Genomic DNA, 27,649 nt, shown 5'->3' with positions numbered 1-27,649 from the left:
GAAGAAAGCCCAATTTGCAATTTGCATTGGCTTCAGTATAAAAGTGGAGGAGGATGTAGGTCAGCTCTGACTCTAGCTCCTCTCAATGTTTTCCTTTCCCCCAGGTGAAGTGTGTTCGATACTGGCCAGATGACACAGAAGTGTATGGAGATATTAAAGTCACATTAATTGAGACAGAGCCATTGGCAGAGTATGTCATACGTACCTTCACTGTCCAAAAGGTAAGGAGGTCTTCAGGCAGCTGAGATTGTGACACGCTCCATTTGTGTTCAGAAACTGTGGCAAGCACATCCAGAATGCTCTTGGAGATGGGAGCTGTGCTACTTGGACAGGCTTCACTTCAACAAACTAAATTTTTGACAGGAATGCCGTTTTTGGACAAATGATTTTACAGGAACATCTTGATGTAGCAACAAAAGTAGAATCCACAGTGCATAAAGTGTAACTGCATCCAAAAGGCAGCAGATAGCTGATGGTATGCCAGGAATAATAACTGCCTTGTTTCACAGTGGCAAATGGCAGAGGAAAAAAGGTACCACTTAAACTGGATGCCAGGCAGGGTCCCCTTTCATCAGAAATGAGAATATAATAAGAGCAAGAGTACAAAAACTATCCCCAAACCAGCAACATTTGGAAGATTTTGTTACTTGTAATTAGAAATTGGAAGTCTAAGTGTCAGAGTATTCCAGGTCTGTCCAAATTACTTTCCAAACACTCAGTAAGTGGTTTTAAAGATTTTCCAAAATTGCTGCTCACTGAACTTCAACCACGCAGTTTTCTGATACATCAGCTCCATATTTCATTAAATCATTGAAAAACTTGGTGAGAAATGCTAATGCCAAAATCTGACAGGCTAGAGGAGCTGCTGCTGGATTCCACCCACATTTCCTGTACAGTAAAAGACAACTGACCCAGAGGTCTGTGTTCCTCTTTGCAGACCAGATAAAGGTGTGATTTTCACATACCAACAACTTGCTCTCCTCAGAAGAGATGTTTCTGGGTACCAATTTTTGCCCTTTTTACTGCCAGCAGTATTTCAAACTGAGAATTTTTGGAGGAGGTGGCAAAAATCTGCTGTTACCTGGGGCACGTCCACTCTTGAAGTGCCCATTCCCCAGGCTCTTGCTTCAATGCCTCAAGCAGGATTTAGGAGTGAATTTTTGGTTTATGGCTGTAACACAAGAGGATGAGGCCAAACACAGCCATGGAGTGCAAGGGCTGAGGGCATCCTGGTGAGGTAGGTTTGAGCTGTGAGAGCACAGGCTGGGACTGGGAGCTGGTACCACCTTGCCAGCCCTCAGGTGAGCATTGCCCACTTCACTGGGTGTGACTGGCCGCGACCTCTTTTATGGTCAGAGATCACTCACCAGCACATTAAAGGTGGTCTGAGAGTTCTTGTCTTGCAGCCAGGGCGCAGCAGGGCACGAAAGAAGACTCGAGAGCTGATGTTCTGAGGTTTCCAAGGTTGTTTATTCTTTCTTATCTAAGGAATTTTCTGTCTACCTTAAAGTGGTCCACTCTGCAACTCATTCAAGGCTCTTCTCCCCTACTCTGGGGCTGGAGTTATCTTTTATACTCTAAATTACGTATACTTTATTTACAATTAATTCCCAATACATGACACTTACATTACACTGTCCAGTTTTTCCCTTAACCAATCCTGAATTGCCATCCTAACCCAGTAGATGGATGCCATGAAGAAGATGAAAGAAATTCTTATTATGCCACAAATCCTCCGTCTTGTGTTCAGACCCCTAATATAAACAATTTTTAAAACTTTACTTTTCTACCTTTTAATACACCAATTTACACTCTACTTATTTTTGTGACTCTGTAATTCTGTATATAAAGATGGTAATTTTTCCCAGGGACTTAGATCGAACTCACAGGGGTTTTGGGCATTTTGCCAAGGCTTTTGAGCCCCCTGTCCAGACTCCAGGGAAGCCAGGGGAATATCCTGGGTTCCCACATCTGGGTTTTTAGAGTGAAAAGCAGCTCACACACATTTCCATGCAGAGTGCTCAGTGCTTGTTACACCTCAGTGAGGGAAGGCAGCAGGGAGCAGGATGTGCTGATTGGAATCTGATGGAAGGAAAACAGAGGCTGTGTTGTCTCCTCAGAAAGGCTACCACGAGATCCGGGAGATTCGGCAGTTCCACTTCACCAGCTGGCCGGACCACGGCGTGCCCTGCTACGCCACGGGGCTGCTGGGCTTCGTGCGCCAGGTGAAGTTCCTCAACCCCCCCGAGGCTGGGCCCATCGTGGTGCACTGCAGGTAGGACAGCTCCCCCTGAGCCCCTCCTCCAGCAGCTTATCCCTCTCTGTCCTCTCCTGGCATTTTGACAGTAATTTCACGATTATAAGCCGCACCATTTTGACTAAAATTTTGGTCCGAACCCGAACTGCGGCTTATGATCAGGTGTAGCTTATATATGGACAAAGAACAAAAAGTTGCTGTTTTAGTTTGGAGGACAGGTGTCTGCTGAGAAAGGCAGGAACTTCTCTTTGAAATGGAGAATGTAAACCCCTTCCCTCCAAATTATTATAATTTTGAAATCAAGGGAAATATGGGAATAAGGAATAACAGTTCTTTTCTAGGGAAATTAAAATAGAAATACAGTACTGCAAAGAAACAAACCCCAAACCCTGACACAGTCAGAGTACAGCCTGACACCCCGTCAGGCAGGGTGTTGGCAGCAGTCCCATTCCATGGTGGCTGCATCCTCCTGCAGTGACAGATGTGATTCAGTTGGAGCAGTGCTCCTGTACAAGGTGCAGTTTCCCTCTGGAGCTCCAGTGGTGATGTGGAGAAATCCGGTTTTCCTCTGGAGTCCAGTGGAGAAAGGGGCTCCCTTAGTGTCCCAAAACCTCTGTTTTTATCTTGGTGAGAAATGTTGGGCTCTTCCCCCTGGCTGGAGCAACTCCCAATGGGATGCAGTAATTTTATCAGTCCCACAGTGGGACTCAATGGCCATGAGCAGAAAATGACTGGCTGGAGGAAGGATGGGTTGTGAAAAGATAAAGAACAATGCCCTGCCTGGTTTCAATGGATGGCCCATTAGCAGAATATCTCCTGCAGAGATAAGGATCACTGCCCCCACCCTCAACAGATGGTGATAGAACAGATACCTTTTATCACACTCTGTATTGTAACATGCGGCTTACAATCAGGTGCGGCTTATAATCGTGAAATTACTGTAACCAGCAACTGTTTAAGGGTAACATCTGTGGGCCTTCCATGCAGGAAAAGAAGGGAAATGTGTTTTTCTTCCCTGAACTGGCAGACCTGAAGCCAAGTTGGCGTGAGTTGGAGATGACGGGAGTAGTTCAGAGAGGGCCCCCAGTGGTCTGAGCTCTGTTGGATGCTCATAGCAGAGCTGGGGAAGTGGTGAATATCTGGGACAGCCACTCCAGACCCTCAGACCTCGTGTGGCAGAATGGACAATGCCAACACAAAGACGGGGAATTTCAAAGTAACTTTGCTTTTCTCTACCCCCATGTGCTGCAGCTCAGCATTAAATACCTCACCTGGTCTGGTGGGAGGGATCCCATTCCAACACAGGTTCCATTCCAACACAGACCATTCTATGATTTTATGTTTTTATGGTCTGAAATAGTTGTCTGGCTGCCAGCCCTTGGGCACCTTGGCTTCCTGAAAGCCCAAGAGTTGGGGTGGGAATCTCAGATTAAAAATTTGCCCAGTGAATTCCAGCTAGCAAATGAAAGGAGTTAAATGACTTCAAATGCAAGGAAAGGCAGTGAAAACCAGAGTTTGGGTTTGTAGCAGCAGCTACATCTGCAGGGCTCAGGGCTTGTGTGAGCTAAAGGCGTGGCTCGAGCACAAGGCTAAGGAACATTTTGCTGTCCCAAAATCTCAGCCATAAGCAATCCACAGGGAATTGCCTCTAGTTCCCACTCTGTGTCTTGAGAAAGAGAGAGAAAATACACACCACAACTACTTTAACAAGGAAAATCAATTAAATCTTATCTTTTCTAAGCAGTTTTGGATTGAGTGGGTGTTTTGTTTTGTTGCATTTTTTAACAAGCCGTGAGTCAGTTTTATAATCAAGTAAAATTAAACCTGAGGAGCTGGCAGAAGAGATTTCATTTACAGGAGAGGACCTGAGTTTGCTGCTTTGGTGCCATGACATGGGGCTGGCCCTGGAAGGTGTCTGAACCTGACTAATTGTCACCAAGAAACCAAGGAGAGATTTTTCATCCTTCCCATTTTAATGAATAAATGCCATTTCCTCTGTGTTATTTATCTGCTTTTGAATTTTAATGACTTGCTTTAAGTGGTAATTACCAAATTCTCCCCACCGATGCCTGGCTGGATAATATCACTGCTCGATATTTATGAAGTGCCAGGATCCTCTAAATATAGAACTATTAAAACTATTTGTTAAAATTCTGAAAAGCTGAGAGATAAAGGGAGAGGAAATGCCACTAATTCATTAAAATTCTGCAAATGAAAAATATCTTCTCTCTATTCAGCAGTTGATTAATCTGGTCCATTAATTTATGGTCATTCATATCTCCTTGCTTTCGGCTCTGGAGTTTTCAGAGCAGCTGAAGTTTCCCTGGTTTGAGCAGAGTTCTGCTTCCTTCAGAGTAATGTGAAGAGACGTTCTCCTCTCTCCATCCTTCACACCTAAGCAGCTTGGATGATTTCCCGGAGGGGAAGGAGGACACGATGACAACACAGTTTAGCAGGAGATGGCCCAATTCTCACGAGCAGTGGGGAGCTCTGAACTGAAGGGTTCAAGTAGCCTGCAGCTCCTTTCTCTGTAATTTACAATCCATAACTTGAAATCACCCTCCTCAGGATCCAAACTCCTCTGTATTCAGAAGGGAAAAGAAGCATTTGAGGTGGAGGACTGAGCTCCTTTCATCATGCCCACTGGAGTAAATGTATGCATGCCTTCTCCAGAGTCCCAGGGAAGAAATTTTCCAGAATTGTGTCTGTTTGCAACCCGGAGGCTGCTGTCCCCTGTGTGAGGAGAGGTGTGCAGGTGACCTGACCTGTAAAACTATAATGAGTGTTTTTGCAATATTTGTTGATGTTCAATAACACACAGCTTTTGTTTCTGCTTCCCTTTTAAGAAATACTATTTCCCCTCATTCTCTTAAATCCTAAAACAAAAATTAATCCAGCAGGGAGAGGGAGCAGCTCCTGTGAGGATCCGGTGGTGTGTGTGTGTGCTGCTGTTATTCTCTCCTTCACAGAGCCCTGCCTCTCCATGGCCCCTTGGTCACTCAGACCCTCCTGTTTTTTCCTTTTGCAGTGCTGGGGCCGGGAGGACAGGGTGCTTTATTGCCATTGACATCATGCTGGACATGGCAGAGAACGAGGGTGTGGTGGATATATTCAACTGCGTGCGAGAGCTGCGCTCCCAAAGGGTCAATTTGGTGCAGACAGAGGTGGGTGCCAGCAGCTCTCCCTGCTCCAGGTGCTGCTTTCCTGTCAGCTTCTCTGCCCAGCAATTTGTTAAGTCAACACTGGCTCACTCTGTGCCTTGATTATGCAGAACTTTCAGTGGCTAAACACGCAGGGATTTGCACCAAATCAATTCACTGCCAGCTGCTCGGGGCCTCCAAGACAGGAGGGCAAACCTTGAAGTTTAGGTCTGTGCATTGCTGATTAATTTTATTCTCAGAGTAGGAAAAAAGAGCTCCTGAAGCCTCTCATGACTCATTCATAGGAACACTGCAGGCTCCAGTAGTACCTGGTGTATATCAATTACAAGCTAAGCAAAGAAAACATCTTTGATTCAAGCTTTGGGTGCTGATTAAGCAAGGTGCTCCATCACTCAGTGTCTGCACAAACTCCTGTGGAACTCTTATCCTGTTGCACAGGTTTTGTGTGTGTCCCTTAACCCCTTCCCCTCCTGAGGGACAGGACAATAGCCTGGAACAGAGAAGTGCTGTTAACTTTGTTTGACTTCCCATATTTACTTTAGGGAAAGAGTTTTACCCAAAGTACCCAGAACCCAGGGTTCTGAAGAAACCTGATAGTTCTGCACAGATATGCCAAGGAAGGTTAAATTGTATATTAGGAAAAGTTTCTTCATTTAAAGGACAGTCCAGCCCTGGCACAGGCTGCCCAGGGCAGTGGTGGAGTCACCATCCCTGCAAGGATCTAACATCCTTGCCACATCCCATTTAGATGTAGATGTGGCACTTGGGGACATGTTCAGTGGTTAATTTGGCAGTGGTGGCTTGGATTCAGTGATCTTCGTCTTTCCCAACCTAAACAACTCTGTGATTCTCTGGTGTTATTGGAGGTCCATCCCTGACCATTTCCCTGTGGACAGAGAGGCTTTACACCCTGATGTCTTCCTCAGCCCTCCCCCATCTTGTCCAACATTCCTGAGAGTGCCAGCTCCCCATTTTCCTTGTAAATCTGAAACCAGCACATGAGACCTCACATTTGATGATGGATGAAATATGCTCACAAAGCTGTCATACAGCACACTGTGTAATTTGTCTCCACGTGAAACAGAGCCAAATATGCATATTGGGCATGACTTAAGAAAAAAAAGAAGAGTGATATTTCATTATCTGTGTTAAAAATGTGATTTTAATATCTCCTCCCCTGTGCAGGAGCAGTACGTGTTTGTCCATGATGCCATTTTGGAGGCATGTCTCTGTGGCAACACAGCCATTCCAGTCTGTGAGTTCAGATCCATATATTACAACATCAGCAGACTGGATCCACAGACCAATTCCAGCCAGATAAAAGATGAGTTTCAGGTAATTTCATATCTCTCAGTCACTGCAGTTGGTGTATTGGAGGTGTTTAATCAATTTCCGTGTGTTATTTTGTGATTTCCAGCAGAGCAGACAAGGGGGACTCTGAGCCAAGGTCTGATTTCAGATGATTTTTGTTGCTGTACTTCTGGGTCAGGCAGAGGTTTGTTTTTGAGCATGGACTATTCAGCCTTCAGCAAGGAAAAAACTGTCCCCATCACTCCAGTAGAACAAGGGTACTAATTTTCACACATAATGCTGTACTTCTTATTTTAATAAGTGTTGTGTTTTTCATTTCCTTCCATAATTTATACAGAAACATTTATGCCTCAAGGTACCTTATTATCCATTCTTGTGGCTCATATAGTGCTTCCAAGCTTTGACAAAAAACTTGTTGACCACTTCCCACACAGGGGAAAGAGGGAGCTCAGTGAGCATTATTTTGGCTATTGTTAATTTTCAATTAAAAGCCAATGAACCCCTCAGTTCACTGCAGATGTTTTGCCAGGTACTTGATGATGAGACCCAAATTGATGGACAGTAAAACTCACAAGTGCTCCATTAGTGCTCTTTGCCCAGGGCAAGCAACAAAATAGAAACACATTTCCTTTGTTTCCTGTGCTTGTTTCTTATCCCATCCTGGTAAATGGACTTGGAACACTGGGTCCTGTGCAGTTGTTCCTCTCACAAAGTGGGGAATTCACCCAGAATTCTGAACACTGAACTAAGTTTTCCAGTCTTATTCCCCATGAATCTGTAATTCTTTGGTGTGAGGCTGAAGAGACACCAGCACAGGTTGCCCAGAGCAGCTGTGGTTACCCCAGCCCTGGAAGTGTCCAAGGCCAGGCTGGAGGAGACTTGGAGCAACATGAGAAGATGTCCCTGCCCATGGGCTTTAAAGTCTCTTCAAAACCAAAACATTCAGTGGATCTATGATTTTGAGCCAACATCAATGAGGGAAAAAGCAAAACTGAGAAATGTGGAGCAAGGTGAGTTTGATAGGAAAGATACATCTACTATTTGTTGAGGCCACTCATAGAGTAAAAAGGTGGAGATTGCTTTAATTTTAGCAAATTTCCACCCCCGCTCCCAGGAAAGTGTCTTTTGCAGCAAGAGAATGTCTTTTTGGAGCCCCAGCCTGTGTCAGAGGCCTCTTTTCCTCCCTCTCTAATGCCAAGGGAGAATGTGTGTCTTTTATCTGAAACCTTACAGGGAATCATCAGGGTTGGAATAGTGAGATAAAGAATGTGGATCCCAACTGATGGCAGTTCAATTAAAAAAGGATCTGGTTCTATCAAGTGATAGCAGGTCTGTGAAAGTGTTTCTGGTTCTGAATGCTCAGCATGAAGGAGCCAGAGCCGAACTTCATCAAATGCTGTTTATAAAAATGCTATTAAAAAAAAGCCACCACTTGCTGGGTGTATTTTGTCATGGTATGAGATGGGATTTGTCACCTCTGTGCTTGTTCTTTTGAGCTGCCAGGGGCTGGCAGCTCCTGTGGGAAGGAACTGTTCCACTGTGCTTTGCATAAGAGGTTGGGTGTCTGTCTCGTTGTAGAATCTATTTTTACAGGATTTTGGCTCAGAGCGTTCCTCAGCCCTGATTGTCTGGATTTAATGCAAAAGCTGGTATCTCTGTTGCAATCTTTAGGAGCCAGTTGCTATAACTATAGATCTGTGCTTGCAGTTTGTGGTATTTTGGTCCCACTGGCCCTGAGGTAAGGCTAGATGTATTTTTCATGCTCTACATGTTGTCTGGACACACAAAAGCTCACCCTGGAGAGTTTTTGTGATCTGAATCAGTACAGGAACAAGGGAGAGAGGGGAGTAGCATAAAACAGGCAGGAGTAAATCACTAGCAAGTCACCTGCCTGATTATCTGCACTGTCAGAGATCTGAGATTTCCTGTTGTTTCCCCAGCCAGACTCCCTGCTTTCCATCTCCAGACAATGTAGAACCTGAATAATTTAGAGCTACTATATTATTTCAAGTTTTATACTTTGACACATTCTTTTATCTTGGATTGTTTGACCTTCCTCTTTTCTTCATTCATAACCTCTCTGCGGCAGAAGTCCAGCTCTTTCTAAGATTTTTTTGTTTTTTTTTTTTTTTGGCCCCTAAATATTTTGTATTCTTCTGGCTGCAGAAGTTCACTGTAGGACTCCATGGGCTTTGCTCAGGAAGGGGAGATGTAAAAGTGAAAATACAAAGACATCAGGCAGCCACTGATCTACCACCACTTAAGCACTGGTGCTAAGATGCATTCACTTTGATTTCGGAGTTTTGATCCTTGTTGACCAACATGGACTGGTTTGTCAGGAAGCCTCCACAATGGGGAACACAAAAGTAAAATACATTCAAAGAAACATAGTCTGTCAAGCTGTGGAAAAGGCAGATGACAGTCAAAGACTGACAGCAAGGCCCCAGAGATTAGGTATGACTATGTAAGTGAAGAATCCTGTGTCACTTCAAAAGCAAAGTAACAATCTAAATAATATATGAAACAGACTTTTCTGTTAAAAAAACCCACAGAACAACATTTTATCTTAGTTTTTTCTAAGATAAGTCAGTAGTTAGATGGATCACCAGAGGCTCTGAACACAGTCTGACCTGCTGGGTGCTCAATACTCAGGGTACACCTGCATAGGACCCACCTGAAGGGGGGAAGGATTTGTGTTCCACCCTAAGGATGGGAGAAACAAGAGGAGGTTTCACTCCATCACCAGCTCAAAGCTGCATCTTACACCTGTGACACCTCTTTCCAACCTCTAGGAAAGAACAGCAATGTTGTCTAGCTGCTGTGTGGGTTTAGAGCTGGAAATGTTAGGGAGCTGTGTAGTGCTTCCAATTTTTGCTCTTCCAGCAATGTTTGGAAGAGCTCCTCAGGGCAACGTGCAAAACACAATGTGTTATAACAGCAACAAGCTCCTTAGTGCTTCCTTTTTATCTCTGGGATGCCAAATGTTACAAAGCAGAAGGACACCTTTACTGAGAGCGCTTTATTGCAGAAACCAGGCCTTTCTAAGCAGTCACCCCATAATCAGTTATTTCCCACTTAAGCACAACAAAGGCAATTCGACCAACCACCACAAACCATGATGTGAGCATGTAATGGTTCTGTAACTTGTTTTTCTACCTCTAATTCAGCTGAGTCTCTCTCCCACAGCCCTTTCCTGCTTAACTGAAGTAGTAGCCTTGAGATAGGATTTACAAGGGTAAGGCTTTCTGTAAGGCTTTACCTATAGGCAACAGCCAGAGCTCTGCTACTCTGAGTTCCTTTAAAACAAACTGTGCTGGTTTAGAGGACAGGTGTCTGCTAAGAAAGGCAGAAGCCTCTATTTGAAATGGAGAATGTAAACCCCCTTCCTCCAAATTATTATAATTTTGAAATTAAGGGGCTTTCAGGCAAAAATATGGGAAATAGGAATAACAGCTTTTTTAATAGGAAAATTAAAATATAGATACAGTATTACAAAGAACAAACCCAAAACACTCAGAGTCAGAATCCAAGCTGCCACCTCATCAGTCAGTCAGGGTGTTGGTAGCAGTCCCATTCCATGGTGGCTGCATCCTCCTGCAGTGACAGATGTGGCTCAGTTGGAGCAGTGCTCCTGTACAAGGTGCAGTTTTCCTCCAAAGGCCCAGTGATGATGTGGAAGGGTCTGGTTTTCCTCTGGGATCCAGTGGAAAAGGCTGCTCTGATGTTCCAAATCTCAGATTTTATCTGGGTAGGAAATGTTTGGCTCCTCTCCCTGGCTGGAGCATCTCCCCATGGGATGATGGAATTTTATCAGTCCTGCAGTGGGACTCAATGGCCATTAACAGGAGAGATCTCCTGGAGGAAGGATGGGCTGTGAAAAGATAAAGAACACTGCCCCAGCTGGTTTTAACACATGGCCCATTAGCAGAGGATATCTCCCACAAAGATCAGGATCACTGCCGCTCCTGGTTTAACAGATGGTGATGAAATACATATTGCTGGTCACATCCTGTACTGCAACCTAAGACAAACACACTGTGCATAGGGCCTCGCTGTTGGGGTGAGCAGCAAGGCACTGAGGCTGTTTGTGTCCCTGTCCCTGCTCCCTGCCCTGCAGACCCTGAACATCGTGACGCCGCGGGTGCGGCCGGAGGACTGCAGCATCGGGCTGCTGCCCCGCAACCACGACAAGAACCGCTGCATGGACGTGCTGCCCCTGGACCGCTGCCTGCCCTTCCTCATCTCCGTGGATGGGGAGTCCAGCAACTACATCAATGCTGCCCTCATGGATGTAAGCACTGCTCTGGCATGCCCTGCCAGGAGTTCATCTGTGGGGATCCTTAAAATTAGAGGGTTTTGGGAAAGCTGCAAAACAGCAGAACTGCAGTTAGAGCTAAGTGGTAGCCGTAAGATTTGTCAGCAGAAAAGTTCTATGAGATGTAGAAAGCAAGGACAAATAGAACAATGGTTTGTGTATTAATGCTTGGCTAGAATAACTCTCTAAGCTGCAGAAAAGTATAGCTAGCAAGATATTAGGAAGGTCTAAGCTTAATAATGGGGCTCTGTGCATTGTATTTTAAGGCTCACAAGTAGGTATTGTATTTGAAATAAGCAAGCACTGTTTGAACCAAAGGTATGTGTACTTATAGTGATTGGATAAAAGTACTGTCAATATGCTTTCGCTTTGTGTGATTGGTCAAAAAACTTTTAAAGTGAGTTGTAACACCAAGTTCTGTGGCTGCTGCCGAGGATGTGAGCTGCTGGCATCTTCCCATTGTCCCAGCCATGTAATGAGACTGATGCTGAAAATAAACAGCTCGAGACACTTCCACAGCAGTCCCATCCTGTTCCTGATTCTGTGCATAAACACATGGCCAGCATTATTCATCCATTCTCATCATGCTTTTCTGGGAGAATGGAACTAAAGAAAAAAACCTAGCTAGCTGTAGTTTCTGAGTCTGGTGTCTGGTGTCTCCAAACTGGGCAAATTTTCTCTTCATCACCAGAACAGACTCTAGACTATGATTATCCCAGGGAAGTGGTCACAGCACCAGCCTGGCAGAGTTCAAGAAGCTTTCAAACAATACTTTTGGGCACTCCTGGGGGTGGTGCTGTGCAGGGCCAGGAGTTGGACTCCATAATCCTTGAGGGTCCCTTCCAACTCAAAACATTCTGTTCCACTCTGTATTCTGTGATCACACACCCTAGTTCTGCACCACATTGGTAGAAAATTTTTGGCAAAGGCATCCCTCAGTGTGCAGTCTGAGGCTGGATCACAGAAAGGTAGATGCACAAAAAAGTGAGGGGACAGCTCTGTTCATACATTGGTTTTGTATCCATTGGGAAGAGAAATGTTTGCCAGGTCAGCTCTTTGAAAAGGATAATTTGCAGTGTGGAGCGAGTGATTGATTTGATCTTATGCAGTTAAGAATGTGGGAGTGCAGGGATCAGATGTGCAAAATATTTTCAGGCTAAAGGATGTGAGTTGAGCTGATGTGACTCTGTCCAAAGGCATTTTCCCTCATTTTGTTTATAGCCTGGAATCTCACAGCACGGGTCATTTGTGGAGGATGAATTATGTTGATGGTTTTTTGCTGTGCTGCCTTTGGACACAGATGTCTTCAAAGCCACTAATTATTGCAGTTGGAGTATGTGTAAATATGATCCAGGGTGAAATGCCATCATTTTTTCCCTGGCAGCAGCAGGGTCTCTGTTTTTTAATTTTGTCTGTTCTTCAATCTTTGGGAAACAGTGATACTGTTGCATTTAAGATATTCAGTCAAATGGTCACAGAATTTATTTTCAATTTTTTTCAGCAAGATTGTGATGTTTTCATTGCAAACATGCCTAAGCAAACTTGTTTTTTTAAGTGTGTTTAGGGCTTTTGCACATCTGCAGAAGCACAATCCAGTCTTTGGTTTCCTAGGGATTGGGAATGTTTGTTTCAGCCCTCATTACCTGAAATCACTTTGCAAATATTTGTATCCTTCCACACAAAATTCCCGTGGATTAATTTTTTTAAGTACAAAGCAGTTTTTCACCTGACATTGAAATTCAGCCACTGTGATGTTCCCTTGAGTCTCCTTTATCTTTCCATAAAGGATCCAGGAAGTTTTAAGGATAAAAATAATCACAGGGGAACAGCCAGAATCCTACATTTTCATAGCTGTTCTTGCTGAGGACAGATCTGGGTGTGAAGTCTTGTGCTGAGCAGGGACTCTTAGAGGACACCCTCCATCCCATATTGCCTTGAAAGGAGAAAAACTTCCCTCAGCTTCCCCCAAAACAATGGAACATAATCCTTAAAAAATGAGACTTTTACCACATAGAGTCAATCATGAAGAAGTGATAATAGATTTGTGTTTAATCCATAGGCTTTGGAGAAAAACATGAATTTATGTGTCCCTGACATCATCATTCCCCTATAATCCCACACATGTTCTCTTGCACGAGTAATTCACACCTCTGTGAGTTCCCTTTGAGATGGGACAGTGAACCTGGTTCCTCCCCTGTAGCACAGAGCAGGGGAGGGTTTCTTTTTCTCCTAATGGCAAACCCCACAAACCTTCAGCCAAGAGTTAGCCAGGTTTGCTGCTGGCACAGCATGAACAAAACCACAGCAGGAACATTCTGGTGTTTAGTTAAGAGATAAACCTCAGTATTTTATCTGCCACTCTGTTGCCGCCACTGGTCTGATACACTTCACAACTTTGACCCATTCTGGTGTTTTTAGGTGTGGAATCCAGAGTGGGGAAAAAGACAAAAGAGAGAAAGAAGGCAAAAGTCTGTTCTAGAATAAAATTTCCCAATAAAATACTCTTTGTCCTTCTCTCACATCATGTCCCATCACCCTCCTCAGAAGCCCCTTTTTCCCAACATGGCTCCCCAACACTTCCACCCACATCTGCCTCACATGGAGGAGAAAAGGCAAACCCCCACAATGGGCAGCTTGTACTTCAGGATTTTATTTATTTCTTCACTTTAAATCCAAAATTTTATTCCGCTGGAGGGTTTTTTTTGTGTTCTTTTTTTCTTTACCTCAGAATTAGTGTGCCTTTTGATTCAAGTCTGCTCCACAGATGTACAGCACAAAGGGCTGTGCAGTTTCCAGGCTCATTTAAGCCTTGCCTGCCGTGGCTGGGAAGCGATAAAGTTTTCAGCTTGTTGCCTTTCATCCCTTAGAGCCTCACAAACATTCATTAACTCGGCCCCACAGAGGTTGGGAGCACAGCTCCACCCTTCTGTGCGTAGGGAGACTGAGGTCAGGGGGCCTTTTTGGGATGAAAGAATAACATCAGGAATTAACTGCCAGTGTCACAGGCTCTGAATGCTGCCCCACGAGCTCATAAAGGATGGCTGGGATCCAGAAGTGCCACCTCAGTCACACTGCACCCCCAGGCAGCCACAGCAGACAGGGCTAATCCCTTCTGGAGTTCCTCGAGGCCACTGCAGCACAAAGGAGAGCATTTGCTTCCAGCTGTTTTCCTTCCAATTATTAATATTACTGATAGCCATAGTAGTAGTAATAGTAGAATTAGCATTATTTGCTGAGTCTCAAAATATAAATAATTGATTTGGGTAATCTCTGCTCTTGTGACACTTCTTTAATGAAATGTCTTTATTGGGAGCAGAAGAATCCCATTAGGAGGCGTTCATTCATTGTGGAGCGATAACAAGAGCAGGAGATGTGATTTGTATAATCTGGTTAAATGCCTCAGATTGCCTCCCCACAGCCTCCCGGGTATAATATTCCTTTGAATAAAACTTGATTGAATATTTTTTTTTTTTAACTAATCTTATTCTTTTGTTAGAGCCACAAGCAACCTGCTGCCTTCATTGTCACCCAGCACCCCTTGCCCAACACCATCGCAGACTTCTGGAGGCTGGTGTTTGACTACAACTGCTCCTCCGTGGTGATGCTCAATGAGATGGATGCAGCTCAGGTCAGTGGCTCTTCATTCCTGGCATGGCATCCCTTCTCAAATCCAGGGCTCTGCAGAGAGTCCCTGCTGCCATTTTCTGGTGCTCTCCCACTCCCAGAAATAAATGAGGGAGAGCTGGGAGGTAATGAGTGATGTTCTGGGGTTTTAAGGGAGAATAAGTCCATATGCCTGGCTCTTTGTAAGCTAATTCTTCTTGTAGTTAGCAGGCATCATAGAAGGGTTTGGATAGGAAGGGGCCTTAAAGGCCATCTTACTACAGCCCCCTGCCATGGGCAGGGACACCTTCCACTGTCCCAGGGTGCTCCAAACCCTGTCCAGCCTGGCCTTGGACACTGCCAGGGATCCTTTTCTTCCCAGGCTTCTCTGGGCACCTCCCCACCCTCACAGGGAGGAATTTCTTCCTGATATCCCTGTATCTGATATTCCTGATATTCCTGCTATCTGCCTTGCTTCAGCTTAATGCTATTCCCCTTTTTCCTATCACTCCTTACCCTTCTGAAAAGTCCCCCTTCAGCCTTCCTGTAAGCCCCTTTTATGTACTGGAAAGTTGCTATAAAGTCTCCCCATTTATTATATAACTACTTTGATGGATTTGATGTTGAAAATTAAGTAAAATAGAAATATTTAAAAGTATCAAAAAGTTTTAGATCCATACTGTATATATTACAGAATTACTTCATGTTTGCAGGCTAAAATTTCCCTCCCAAACCCACTTTCTCCCCTTTCATATTTTTGTCTGTGTTTGGTTCAGGAAGATGCTCCCTACCACAGCCCCAGGGTGCTTCATGCTTCCCTTTTTCACATGGCATTTCCAGAAGAATAAAACCAAGAGAGCTGAAATAATTTGAAGGATCTTTCCCCTGAGATTTCCAGTATGATTCTGTAATCCTGAGAAATATGTTTTGCAGAGTTTGAGGATAATATAATCCTTCTATCTCTTTATTTTTCTTTTTCATTCCATGTCTAAGTTGGGTTTTGGCTACTGGACACAGCATTATTTTCAGGATTTGGGCTTGCCAGGGAGGAGCTTTTGCCATTCCTTCTGTTCTGGTGTCCCCAGACACCTTGTGATGAGTGGCAGAGGATAACAGCTTTCAAAAAGGTGTAATTATGCAATTTGTGTGGAGAGTACATTTAGCATGGCTAATTCACCCATTACAGCCCTTGTTCAATGAGAGGAGCCCTCAATAGTTGGTACTTCATGGATTTGGTTTTCATTTGTCTCTTCCCTGTCTTACCACGCTTGCAGGCAGTGAATTGTTGGTCTCTTTTTGGATGGTGGTGGAGAAGCCAATCACCCCAGTCCTTCAGGGGATGTCCCATCAGGGGAGCTCAGTGGGATTCCACTGCAGCCCCAGGGACAGCTCTGTTCTGCCCTGCAGATCCCACCACTCTGTGAGGAGCCAGAGCTCCTCTGTATCTTCTGTTTTCCTCTCCCATCCACTCTCCTTGATTCTGCATCTTGGCATTGAATCCAGAGACCAATTTCACCTTTTATTTTCCTGACACTTCAAAGCAAAACTCAGCTTTTTCTGGAAATGACACACTTGCTCTGGGAAAACACAAACCTTTCAGCCCCAGCCAGTGTTATTCTTGTGACTATCTTTCTGCACAAAGCTTAGTTTTTTTCCTAGCAAAGTTTTGCTGTTGTGATGTGGTCTGTGGGCACAGAAAAGGGGATTTGGCAGTGCATGAAGTCACTTTGACAGCTTCTGTAGCACGGTGTCACCTCTCTTGAGAGTGCAGCCAATGCCAGAGCACCCAGGTGGCACTGGAAGTTAAGGAGGATTTAAAGTTTGTATTTTATGAGCTACCAGAACATTGTGAGACAGTTTGATATCGTAGAAGCATTTGGGGTGGAAAAGACCTCTAAGATTGAGTCCAGCTGTTACCTCAGCACTACCAAGGCCACCCCCAACCCCTGTCCCCAAGTGCCACATCAACACATCTTTTAAATCCTTCAGGGATGGAGACTCCACTACTGCTCTGGACAGCTGTGCCATTGCCTGACCACTCTTGCAGTGAAGAAATGTTCCCAATATCCAATCTAAACTTCCCCTGGCACAGTTTGAAGCTGTTTCCTCTCATCCTGTTCCTTGGGAGCAGAGCCTGACCCACCTGGCTGCACCCTCAGGGAGTTGTGGAGAGTGGGAGGGTTTCCCCTGAGCCCCCTTTGCTCCAGGCTGAGCCCCCCAGCCCCCTCAGCTGTTCCTGGGGGCTGCAGACCCTTCCCCAGCTCTGCTGCCCTTCAAACCACACACAGCCATTGTGTGACTGAGTGGCCTCAAGCCCATCAATGCAGATCTCTGCAGGTCCCTCCCACCCTCCAGCAGATCCCTTTGGAGATGTGTTTTCTGTGGCACTGTGCCTGCAGAGATGTCATTCCCTGTCTGCTCAGCAGTACCTGATCCCAGGGTGTGCCCTGAGTACAGGGAACAGCCAAATCCACCCCTGGGGAGGTCAGAGCACACAGCAGGCACTTCTCAGCTGTTTGGAGAGGTGGCCATTCACAGACCTGCTCTGGGAGAAGCAAATTTTGCATGCTAAGGAAAGGTTTAATCTTTCTCTGCTTTCCAGTGCACCTTGAGGTTGTTTGCTAAAGCTCCTGCTCTGCTCACATCTGCCTGCCTGTGGGACAGATGCTTTGAGAGGAGATCACTAGGCAGCTTGAAAGTCTGAATGAAGAGTAAAGAAACCCTTCAAAGGACTTGCTTGTGTGGTCTTGGCTGGCTTGCTTAATCTTGAAAAACTAACAAGGGCAAAGATGCATAAGATTGTGTGAATATCCCACCCAATTTCAATCCTATATGATCAAAGGAAGAACAGGAGTGCAGAATTAATGCAGTCCCATGCACACACTCAACATTGTTGCTGGCAGTGATTGAACTTGAAAAGCTCGAGATCGAGTTCAAATGAGCATCTGGGGGTTTCAAAACTTGTACAAAATTACACTTGAAAATAGGAAGGAAAAAAACCACAAAGAAATACAATCTTAGCAGAAACTGCTAATGAGATCTCAAGCAAAATATTTTTGTGCCATGATCTATTTCCAGCTGGATTTAAAATCCTTAGATTGTAATTCGTGTGCATAGGGTGCTTTATGTCCTTTCAACTCAGTAATATCAGCACAAGAAAAAGACTCCCAGCCTGCTTCACACACTTCAGAGGTGCAGTTGTGGTTCACCCTGAAACCAGAGCTGCTCTTGTTGCCCTCAGAACAAAGTCACTCTCGTTCCCCTGCTCACTGGTAGAGCCAGAAAACTAAAAAGTTCATCTTACAGGGAAAAAAATGGCATTTCAGTTTGTTTGAATTAAGATTAGTTTTCTTGGTGCCTGTACACTTTCCTCATTTTTGCCAACTCTCTGTAGTTCCTATTAAATTTATCTACAGACACAAATCTTTTAATGTTCCTGTTAAATCTCTACCCTTACAGAAGCTTCATCTGTCAGCCACCTTCTCTGCACCTCTAGACCCAGAATTCAATCAGTTCCAAATGTGTTTGTACAAAAATAAAGAGAAAGAAAAGTCCAGGCCCTAAAATATATTTCCTTTTTTTTTCTTCATATTCAGGATGTAAAATATTTTACTGAGCTAGAATGAGATCTTCTCTGAACAAAGCCACAATATACAAGATTGGTGATGGATTTTGAGCTGGTTATAGATCCAAAAGGAGTGACTGGATATGTTAATAATCAAGATTTCTGTTTGTTTTTGTGGGTTTTTTTTCTAGCTCTGCATGCAGTACTGGCCAGAGAAGACGTCCTGTTGTTATGGCCCAATCCAAGTGGAGTTTGTTTCAGCAGACATTGATGAGGATATCATCAACCGGATATTCCGGATTTGCAACATGGCCAGGGTAAGAGAGGACAAACACCCCGTTCCCTGGTTATCCTCACAAACACAGTTTGGCTCGAGGAAGAGCCAGAGCCAAGACTTGTGGTTTAGAGATGCAGAATCTCTCACCTAGGAATGAGATTCCACTGCAGCTACTTCCTTTAATTAACATTTAATCAGCCTGCATTGCTAAAGGACTCTTGGCTGAAGGCAGCAAGTGGATGGTATGAGCTGAAAATCTGTATTTAAATGGTGAGCATTTTTCTGTGTATATTTGAGAACAATTCATCACTTTGTAGCCGATATAAAGCCATCAGTATTGCAGGAAATAAACTGGGATGGTGTCAGCAGCTTTCCATCTGTCAGCTCCCAGGCAGCATCTCTGAAGACAGATGCAATGTTTACTGGCTAGACTGGGATTCCCAATTGCCACTGCTTTCCCTATAAATAAGCAACTGCCATTTCTGTAAGCAACTCTTTGTCTGTGTCCCTGAGCCCCAGGACAGCTGAAATGATAGAAACAAAGTTTATCTGCACACTGAGCCCTGGCAATCCGACTTCAGGGCTGCAGGAAAGGGCTTCAGCAGAGAATTTTTCTCTCATTAGTTGTTTCCCAGATTGATTATGTTTCCTTTGTTGTTCCTCTTTCATTTTTTCTAGTCAGAAATGGAAGCAGGCTCTGCAAATTATATTTTCGTGCAGCTTAACACATCAGTGTCTGCACGGTCAGAGCCTGTGCAGTTCAGGTGTGGCACTGCAGAGGGAACCTTGTGGTCTAGCCACAGAAATTAATGAACTGGTTGGATATTAGACACCTTCCTGTGTCCCAGGAAGAGCCTGGGGGTCATAAAACTGGTCAGACCAAGGTTTTGTGACTCTCAGATGGAGCTGGTCCATGGATGCAGGGCTGGCAGGGCAGGTGCTGTGTGCTCCCAGCTCTCTGCACTCATCCATGTCCAACACTTCACAAATTTGCCAGCAAATTAAGATTAATTTTCTTGGTGCCTGTACTGTTTCATCTTTTTTACCAAATCTCTATAGTTCCTATTAAATTTATCTACAGACATGAATCTTTTAATGTTCCTGTTAAATCTCTACCCTTACAGAAGCTTCATTTGTCAACCACCTTCTCTGCACCTCTAGACCCAGAATTCAATCAGTTCCAAATTGTGTTCGTACAAAAATAAAGAGGAAATTTGTGCGGACCCTTTCCCTCCAAAATCCCCAGAGAATTTTTGAGAGCTGCCTCTACTTCTTATGGCACAGCCCAGTCCACCAAGAAAGAGACATTTGATCTGTTTGTGCAGTTTGATGAAACTTTATTCTGGAAACTAAACAAGGGTCCCACACACTTGGTGTCTGCTGAGCTCTGTAATAATTGCTGTCCAGGTTGGAGCCAAGCCCTTGTTTCTGTGCTGTGCCAGGTGCCCAGCGTGGAGGGGAGCACAGCACTGCTGGTGCAGGTGCAGAGGGGAGGGTTGTGTAATGCTGAACAAGTCTGGGCCATTGTGACATGTCTGAACAAGTCTAGGCCATGGTCTGTATCATGTCCACCAGCCAAACTACATTTAGCTGGTTTTCTCCATATTTTACTATATTGTTCCATGCCTAGCTGTTTTTCTGCATATTTCTTAGTTGAGACCAATGTTTATAACAAGTGCACTAAATGAACCATTGTTAAGTGTTTTGCTGCAATTTCTTGAAACCCTACTGAAATATAAACTATGCTAAGTTAGAAAAGAAGAAACTGAAAAACAACATACCTAAATTAAAAGACCTAAGATAAAGGTGGGGGGCAAAGTTCTAGGCAGTAACAAATCCTTGCACCTGAGGGGCTCATGCAGGGTGTGTGGACAGCATAGTGGCACCAACCAAGAAATGCATGATCGCATGGACAGTAGTTTTAGAATGTATAATTAATTAGGGCTAAAAGTAAACAATTGTCCTAGTTTGGAGGACAGGTGTCTGCTAAGAAAGGCAGGAGTTTCTCTTTGAAATGGAGAATGTAATCCCCCTCCCTCTAAATTATTATAATTTTGAAATCAAGGGGCTTTCAGGCAAAAATACGGGAATTAGGAATAACAGTTCTGTACTAGGGAAATTAAAATAGAAATACAGTACTACAAAGAAACAAACTCCAAACCCTGACAAAGTCAGAGTACAACCTGACACCCGTCAGGCAGGGTGTTGGCAGCAGTCCCATTCCATGGTGGCTGCATCCTCCTGCAGTGACAGATGTGGCTCAGTTGGAGCAGTGCTCCTGTACAAGGTGCAGTTTCCCTCCAGAGGTCCAGTGGTAATGTGGAAAAAAGGGCTGCCTTAGTGTCCCAAAACCTCTGTTTTTATCTTGGTAAGAAATGTTGGGCTCTTCCCCCTGGCTGGAGCAACTCCCAATGGGATGCAGTAATTTTATCAGTCCCACAGTGGGACTCAATGGCCATTGGCAGAAAATGACTGGCTGGAGGAAGGATGGGTTGTGAAAAGATAAAGAACAATGCCCTGCCTGGTTTCAATGGATGGCCCATTAGCAGAATATCTCCCACGGAGATAGGGATCACTGCCCCACCTGCTCTCAACAGATGGTGATAGAATAGATCTTATATCACACTCTCTACTGTAACCCAAGACAACAATAAATTGGCTTCTGCATAGTCATATTGATTTGCTGTCCAGAAGTCCTGTTCCTCCTGCAAGGGTGCTGTGTGAGCAGAGCCCCAGCCCCGTGCAGCCCCTGAGCTGCAGCTGTGTGTGTTGCAGCCGCAGGACGGGTACCGCATCGTGCAGCACCTGCAGTACATCGGCTGGCCCGCCTACAGGGACACCCCTCCCTCCAAGCGCTCCCTGCTCAAGGTGGTCAGGAGGCTGGAGAAGTGGCAGGAGCAGTACGACGGCAGAGACGGGCGCACTGTGGTCCACTGCCTGTAAGTAGGGCTGGGGAATGGCTGCAGCCTCATGTGGTGCTGCCTGAAGACAGCTGGATCTGGAAACCTGGGGGTTTGCTAGGCTTCAGATGGGGAAAATGGGGTTAAAGTACATTTATTATACACTTGCAGTTGAATATTGTACTGCATTATAGAATCCTGGCCTAGGGACTGTAGTGATTGCAGTGAAACATAACTCCAAGAGCCCTGGTACATTGTAGGTCTCGTGGCTGGAGCCCAGACAGAGCTGAAGCAGCCCTGCCATATACCCAGCTCTGAGCACAGAGCTGCTGTGAGCCCAGAGCAGGGATTTGCAGAACTGCAGTCCCTGAGCTTCCCTGGCCCTCACTCCAGGAATCCCTTAGCCCTTCCATCCCTGCCCCTGTTCTACAGCTCTCCACTTTCACAGACTCACAGAATGGTTTGGAAACACCACTCAGTGCTTGTGGACACCTCCAACTGTCCCAGGTTGCTCCAAGCCCTGTCCAGCCTGGCCTTGGACACTTCCAGGGTTCCGGGGGCAGCCACAGCTGCTCTGGGCACCCTGTGCCAGCCCTGCCCACCCTCACAGGGAACAATTCCCTCCCAAATATCCCATCCATTCCTGCCCTCTGGGAGCCATTCCCTGTGTCCTGTCCCTCCATCCCTTGTCCAAACCCCCCTCCAGCTCTCCTGGAGCCCCTTTAGGACACAAACCCTTGAGCATCCATGAGCAGCCCTTACATCAGAGACCTTCCTTGGTGTCCAGGGGGTGTGAGCTGTGTGTGCTGTCCTCCCCTCAGCCTCACCAGCTCCACCTTCCCCTGTTCTCTGCTGCTCCCAGGAACGGCGGAGGGCGCAGCGGCACCTTCTGTGCCATCTGCAGTGTGTGTGAAATGATCCAGCAGCAGAACATCATCGATGTGTTCCACATAGTGAAAACGCTACGGAATAACAAATCCAACATGGTGGAGTCACTGGTAAGGCTTTTTGCTGCTCATTCCCCTCCCTGTGTGTGCAAGGGACTTCAGGATAGGTAAGAAAATGTCAAAATGGCTTAGTTCAGGATGAATCAAAATTAATGGGAACATGAAGACACCAGAATTAAGGTTGGTCCTGTTTTAGCGTGTTCAGTGAATCTTCCTGCTTCTCCTTTTGAGAAGAGGGGATGCCCTGGCAGAGTGATGGATCCTGTGTCCCGTGCCCAGCTGCCTCTGGAGGTCAAACCCCACAGAGCTCTCACCCTGGCTGTGGGTAGAGTGGGATGTGTGCTCCTGTCCATGGAATTTGTTCTCCTGCCCAGCCCAGTGCTGGGTGCTGTGACACACCTTGAAACCAGGAAGGGAAAACAGTCCAGCCCCCAGGCCTGGCTCCCTGCAGCCCAGGAGATTAAACTGTCCTGAATTCAGTCATCTCCATCCATCACATTGACTTTGTGCCTCAAAAGCAACACATGCACTGAGGGCTGGAGGCAAATAATGAACAGTCCAGACTGAGGCTCTCTCTTTGAGCACTTTTCTCTTCCATGACAACACCATCTCCCTGCCATGCTTGCTCAGGATCCCTCAGAAACACAACCAGTGTTTGCCTGCTCCTGCCAAAGGGTGTAAGAAAGAGGGAGGAGGAATTTTGCTTGTAGAACTGGGCTCTGAGGAATTTCCCCATATCCTAATGCCATTCCTTTGTGTCCTCTCTTTCAGGAACAGTATAAATTTGTATACGAGGTTGCACTGGAATACTTGAGTTCCTTTTAGCCCAGCAAAGGGAGGGGACCCCACGATGTGCCAGACCCCCAGCTCTGGCGGATGCTTCTCCCCTGTCCCACACTGGAAGGCAGTAACAAGTGTGGGAAGGAAAACTTCTCCTTCCTTCTCAGCAAGAGACTGAGGTTGCAGAGACCTCGCTGGAAGGAGGAGACGATGCCTGTGTGTGCTGCTGCCTGCTTTCTATTGGAACATCTACTGCTTCTTAAATAACTTACTGTAAAAATTAGCAAAATGGGAGACAGGCTGAAAGACTGGACTTTCTAATCCCCTCTGACTTCTCTCCTCTTTTGGATTGTGTTTTTGTTCTGCTTGCTGCAGAGTGGGGAAGGAATGAAACCCTTAGGAAATTCTCTTTTAAATGTCTCCTTTTTAATTTATAATTTTGTTCTCAAATCCCAGCCTTTTAATTTTTTAATTTCATGCAGCAGTCATTTGGGAAAAATGAGATAGCCATAGGGGATACATGAAATGTTTCATTATAATTTGTCTACCTTATCTGTTTCCTTTTATTTGTTTTTCCAAATGAAAAGGCCAACACACACACACAAAGAAAAAAGAAAAAAAAAAAAAAGACTACACTGAAATTCTCTTCCCAAATGTAGTCCCTTTAAGCATGAAAATAGATGGTGGAGATGAGAAGCTGTTCATGGATTCACTGCCTCCACACAAAAATTTCCTCCCAGTTTCTGCTCAACTCCCAGGGCTGTGCATGACCCAGTTCCATCCCTCTGCTCTGTGTCCTTTCACTGCTGGTGAAGCTGCTGAGGAGTTTCCCAGCCACCTGAACCTGAAGGTTAAATATTTGCATCAAACAAATGGCATTTATCTCACAACTTCAGTAACTTGGTAACCACATTTCCCAAGTATTAGCTGGGGTGCAGTGTGTCTCTGACAAACAGGGTATGAAGTAGAAATTATTGCTCAAATACTAGGTAGGACTATATTTTATTTATTATTTGTATTGTTGTAGAACTTAGGACCCCTAGTCACACCAGGAGCCTGCTGAACTAGGCACTGTGCAAGCAGACAGCCAAGAAAGTTTCTGCTCAGGAGTTTAAAGGCTGAAGGTTCTTAAAATTGGTTTTGACAAGATTTCCTCACTATTTCCAGACCCTACAAGCTTCAGAATTGTAACCCATTGGAGCTGCAGGAAAGGTGATGTACATACACACAAACCTATCCTGACACCTGTAAAGAGGAGTGTTAGCCCAGCACAGCAACTTGTCTTCTTAAGCAAAACAGCTTTTCTTTTATTCTGCAAAAATGCCTGTGCAAGTCTCCTTCTCTGAAACAAACACCAGATGTGTTTTGCCACGGTTCTGGATCTCATTCTGACTTCTTAGCAGCTAAGAAATTGCTTTTCTGAAAAAGTATGTTTAAGTAGTTAATCACTAAAGTCTGCAGGGTAATCTTGGGGAAGAAATAATTGAATGAACAAGACTTTACAATAATTAGTATTTCAATTTAGCCATTTATTTATCTTGAGGGTGTGGGATATGAGGTTGCTCTGTGTGTAAATTAGATTCTGGGGTGTAGGGTTCTTCAAATTCAGACTTGCTAAAAGATAGACTGAAGGTAAGAGTTGAAGGAAACTCTAACTTTCTTATCACCCTGTAGTTTTCCACCCTCAGGTAAATCCTCAGAGGCTGCTGTGAACTCTGTCCTGCCCATGACTGGCACAGAGCATGCCAGAAATTCAAAATACTTTGCTAATTCTATGAATTCAAAAGGCACCTCTGCTTCATGGTCATTCTTTCTTCAATAGTCACACCCTCACCTTGACCAGGAGGGATGGGAATGAAATCTGGCAAAAGCAGCTCTTGACTCAGACACAGCAGTACCCAACCAAACCATTGCCATGCACCAGGACCTGCACAGCCCAGGGAAGGATGCTTGGAGTTTCAATAGTACCCCTCGTGGTAAGCAAAGGATGCTGAACCACCTGGGGTTTTTTTAAGGAGCTTTGGATTCTTGGCTTTAATATCATGAAGGTCTTAACTGATCCTGAGCCGCCTTCTCACAGGAGCCTCTGTGCTGTTTCTGGTTGGTCCTTTCTGTTGCTTGCAAAAGAAAAAAAAACAAAATCACCAAATCAGTTTTATTTCCAGTTGGGGCTGTTGATGGGTGTCTGGCATCACAAGGGACAGGCTACTGGTCTGAATTGGGTTTTTTTTCTTTTTGCAACTGAACAACACATTTCAGCAGGAAAAAACCCCATAACTGTAAGGCAAAATGAAACTATGAGATATAAGTGAAAGAAAAGTATAGTATTGGTTTTGATTACAGGTGGCTGGATGGAACAGTGTAGGTCAGGTGTTGGGAGAGAAAAGGGAAGAGGGAATTCTAATCCCAGGATGGGATTTTTCAACAACTGCCCAGGTATGAAGAAGCTACAAGTCAGCAAAGCATTTTTTACTCTGCTGACTCCAGAAAGCCAAAGGGAACCATTCCCTGTGGATACAATGGAAATATGAATCAGCATTAATTAATATTTAGCATTCAGTTAATTTTACATGGAAAGTAGCACAGTGACAGGTCTCCCTTGTGACTTTGGGGAGTGAAGCCAGCAGCGAGGGTGACAGCTGGGATAAGGAACAGAGAGGTAAAGGAGTGCCAGTATCACTGAGGTGTGAAGTGGAGGAGGCAATTTAGGCTTAACTTCAGAGACAGTGGATTGAAATGCCAGAGTTAAGCCCACAGGAGGGGTGTGTGAGTGAGGGAAGGGAGTGTGGGATGAGCAGAGCACAACAGCACTGGCAGGGCAGTGGTTTAGGGTCTGGAGGTAGGTTTGGATGTGTTTTATGGTATGAAAAACACTCCTGAAGGGTCAGGTACCTGTATCAGCTGGCCCACAGCAACTCACTGTGTCCCCAGCCCTCTGCAAATGCCAAGTGATGTTGGCACAAACTGCAGGGAAAGATATTTAAGCCAAATTTTACATTTTATAGCAGTTCAATGCAAATATTCGTTAGCACAGCCCAACTGTTAGTCACAGCTTATTATGTGGCCACTCAGCCATGTGTCTGAACTTCCTAATGTCCAGCCCAAAACCCATATGGAAAGATGCTCAGCAGACACTGCAGATTGTGTTGCCAAACTGTTATAAATTCCTGCAATTATGGTGCTTTTGGGGGACTGACCCAGCTCCAGTCTGTGTTGGCTCAGGGATCTTCATGCTGTTCCTCCCTGCACAGTGCATATATGCCAAGTGTGAATTAATGATGGAGGGAATTGTGTGGAAAAGCCTACTTTAAATCCCTTTATTACCTTGAGGTTGTTGAAACCCTAGAGAACAGCCCATAGTGATGTAGGTAATGTGTTTGAAGCAAGATTATGGGTGATGGGTTTGTTTTCATGGGGAAAGAAAGAAACTATGAGATGAGATAAAGGAGGTTTTCTCACTCCTGGAAGGATTAATAGTGAGATTTTCAGCCTAAGCATTCCCTGCTGTGAATGAAAAGCGATAATGTGCAGGAAAAAAAGGTGAATTCTTCAGTGATTGAATTTTAGGCTGGAAAAACTATCATATTGACAATATTTGAATGGACATAATGAAGATGAACTTATTCCCATGGAGACATCCTTCATAGGTGAGAGGGAGCTGTTTGTGATAGCACAGAGTTGGTGTAAAGCTTGATCTGAAATAAAAGGAAGTAGAAGCAGGTGGTTCAGGGTCACTATCTCATATAGGGGGTAACCAACATCTTAAATTATTAATGGATGTAATTGCAGCAATGAATTCCACTTTTATTCTGGAGCTGTAAACTCTCTGGGAAAAAAAGAAAGTCCAATAGCCACACAGACCCCACAGTAGTAGATTTAGGCCTGTGGATGCTAGACTGGCTTTTCCATTTACTTTTCCCAGGCCCTTTATCAGTAGTTTGTGGGATTTCCCGTGGGAATCTCAAGCCAGGGATTTCTGGCCACTGCTCTTGGGGTGCTGTAGAGTGATAGGAAGGAGAGGCTCCTGCAGCAGGTGGCTCAGGAGCAGTTAAACTCCTGAAGAGTTTCCATCTGGAGGAGAAGGAAAGGAGGAGAAATCTCCTTTGGGAGAAACCAAACATTGGAGGAGAAGGCAGATAAATGGATCCTGAAACAGGTAGGGAATTTGCACCTTGCTCTCTCACTCTTGCACAGCTGCTCCCATCTCTCTCTTACTCTTCTGAGTTCCAGCCAAAATCATAAAAAACAGGTAATGTCACATTCTGTGCTGTGGAGATGGAGCACTCGGAGTGTGATAGAGGGAATAAATCCTGAGGGACAAAGATAAAAGATTTGCTTGAGAGAGAAATCTTCAAATATGAGGTGCTTCTATCTGTCACACTTGCAGAAATTTTAGTGAAGTCATCACAGAGCAGTGCACAGTCCTGGAATGGTCCCTGATGTGCAATGCAGTGGAAAAGTTCCCCTTGGAAAACTTCATTGTCCTGTAATAAATGTGAACAACCAACTCCATGATGTTGGCAGCATAGTTAA

The 27,649-nt window shown here is 44.9% G+C and overlaps 1 protein-coding gene across 9 annotated transcripts in view; it reads left to right on the top strand.

Moving 5' to 3' along the window:
- The window catches only part of PTPRT (protein tyrosine phosphatase receptor type T), a 450,791-nt gene extending 423,544 nt beyond the window's left edge, over window positions 1–27,247 (top strand). For all 9 annotated transcript variants that reach the window (XM_033075163.2, XM_033075164.2, XM_033075167.2 and 6 more), the window contains 10 exons: window positions 105–221; window positions 2,121–2,275; window positions 5,286–5,421; window positions 6,604–6,753; window positions 10,847–11,020; window positions 14,541–14,672; window positions 18,404–18,529; window positions 21,265–21,428; window positions 22,252–22,387; window positions 23,108–27,247. In XM_033075163.2, coding sequence (XP_032931054.1) covers window positions 105–221; window positions 2,121–2,275; window positions 5,286–5,421; window positions 6,604–6,753; window positions 10,847–11,020; window positions 14,541–14,672; window positions 18,404–18,529; window positions 21,265–21,428; window positions 22,252–22,387; window positions 23,108–23,161 — 1,344 coding nt within the window. In that variant the 3' untranslated portion in view covers window positions 23,162–27,247. The remainder of the gene's footprint in view (window positions 1–104; window positions 222–2,120; window positions 2,276–5,285; window positions 5,422–6,603; window positions 6,754–10,846; window positions 11,021–14,540; window positions 14,673–18,403; window positions 18,530–21,264; window positions 21,429–22,251; window positions 22,388–23,107) is intronic.
- Window positions 27,248–27,649: the final 402 nt, after the last annotated feature.

Source organism: Catharus ustulatus, chromosome 17 (assembly GCF_009819885.2).
Source record: "Catharus ustulatus isolate bCatUst1 chromosome 17, bCatUst1.pri.v2, whole genome shotgun sequence".
In the NCBI taxonomy this organism is placed as follows: domain Eukaryota; kingdom Metazoa; phylum Chordata; class Aves; order Passeriformes; family Turdidae; genus Catharus; species Catharus ustulatus.
The sequence above is the reverse complement of the archived record's forward strand: the minus strand, read 5'-3'. Positions and strand labels throughout refer to the sequence as shown.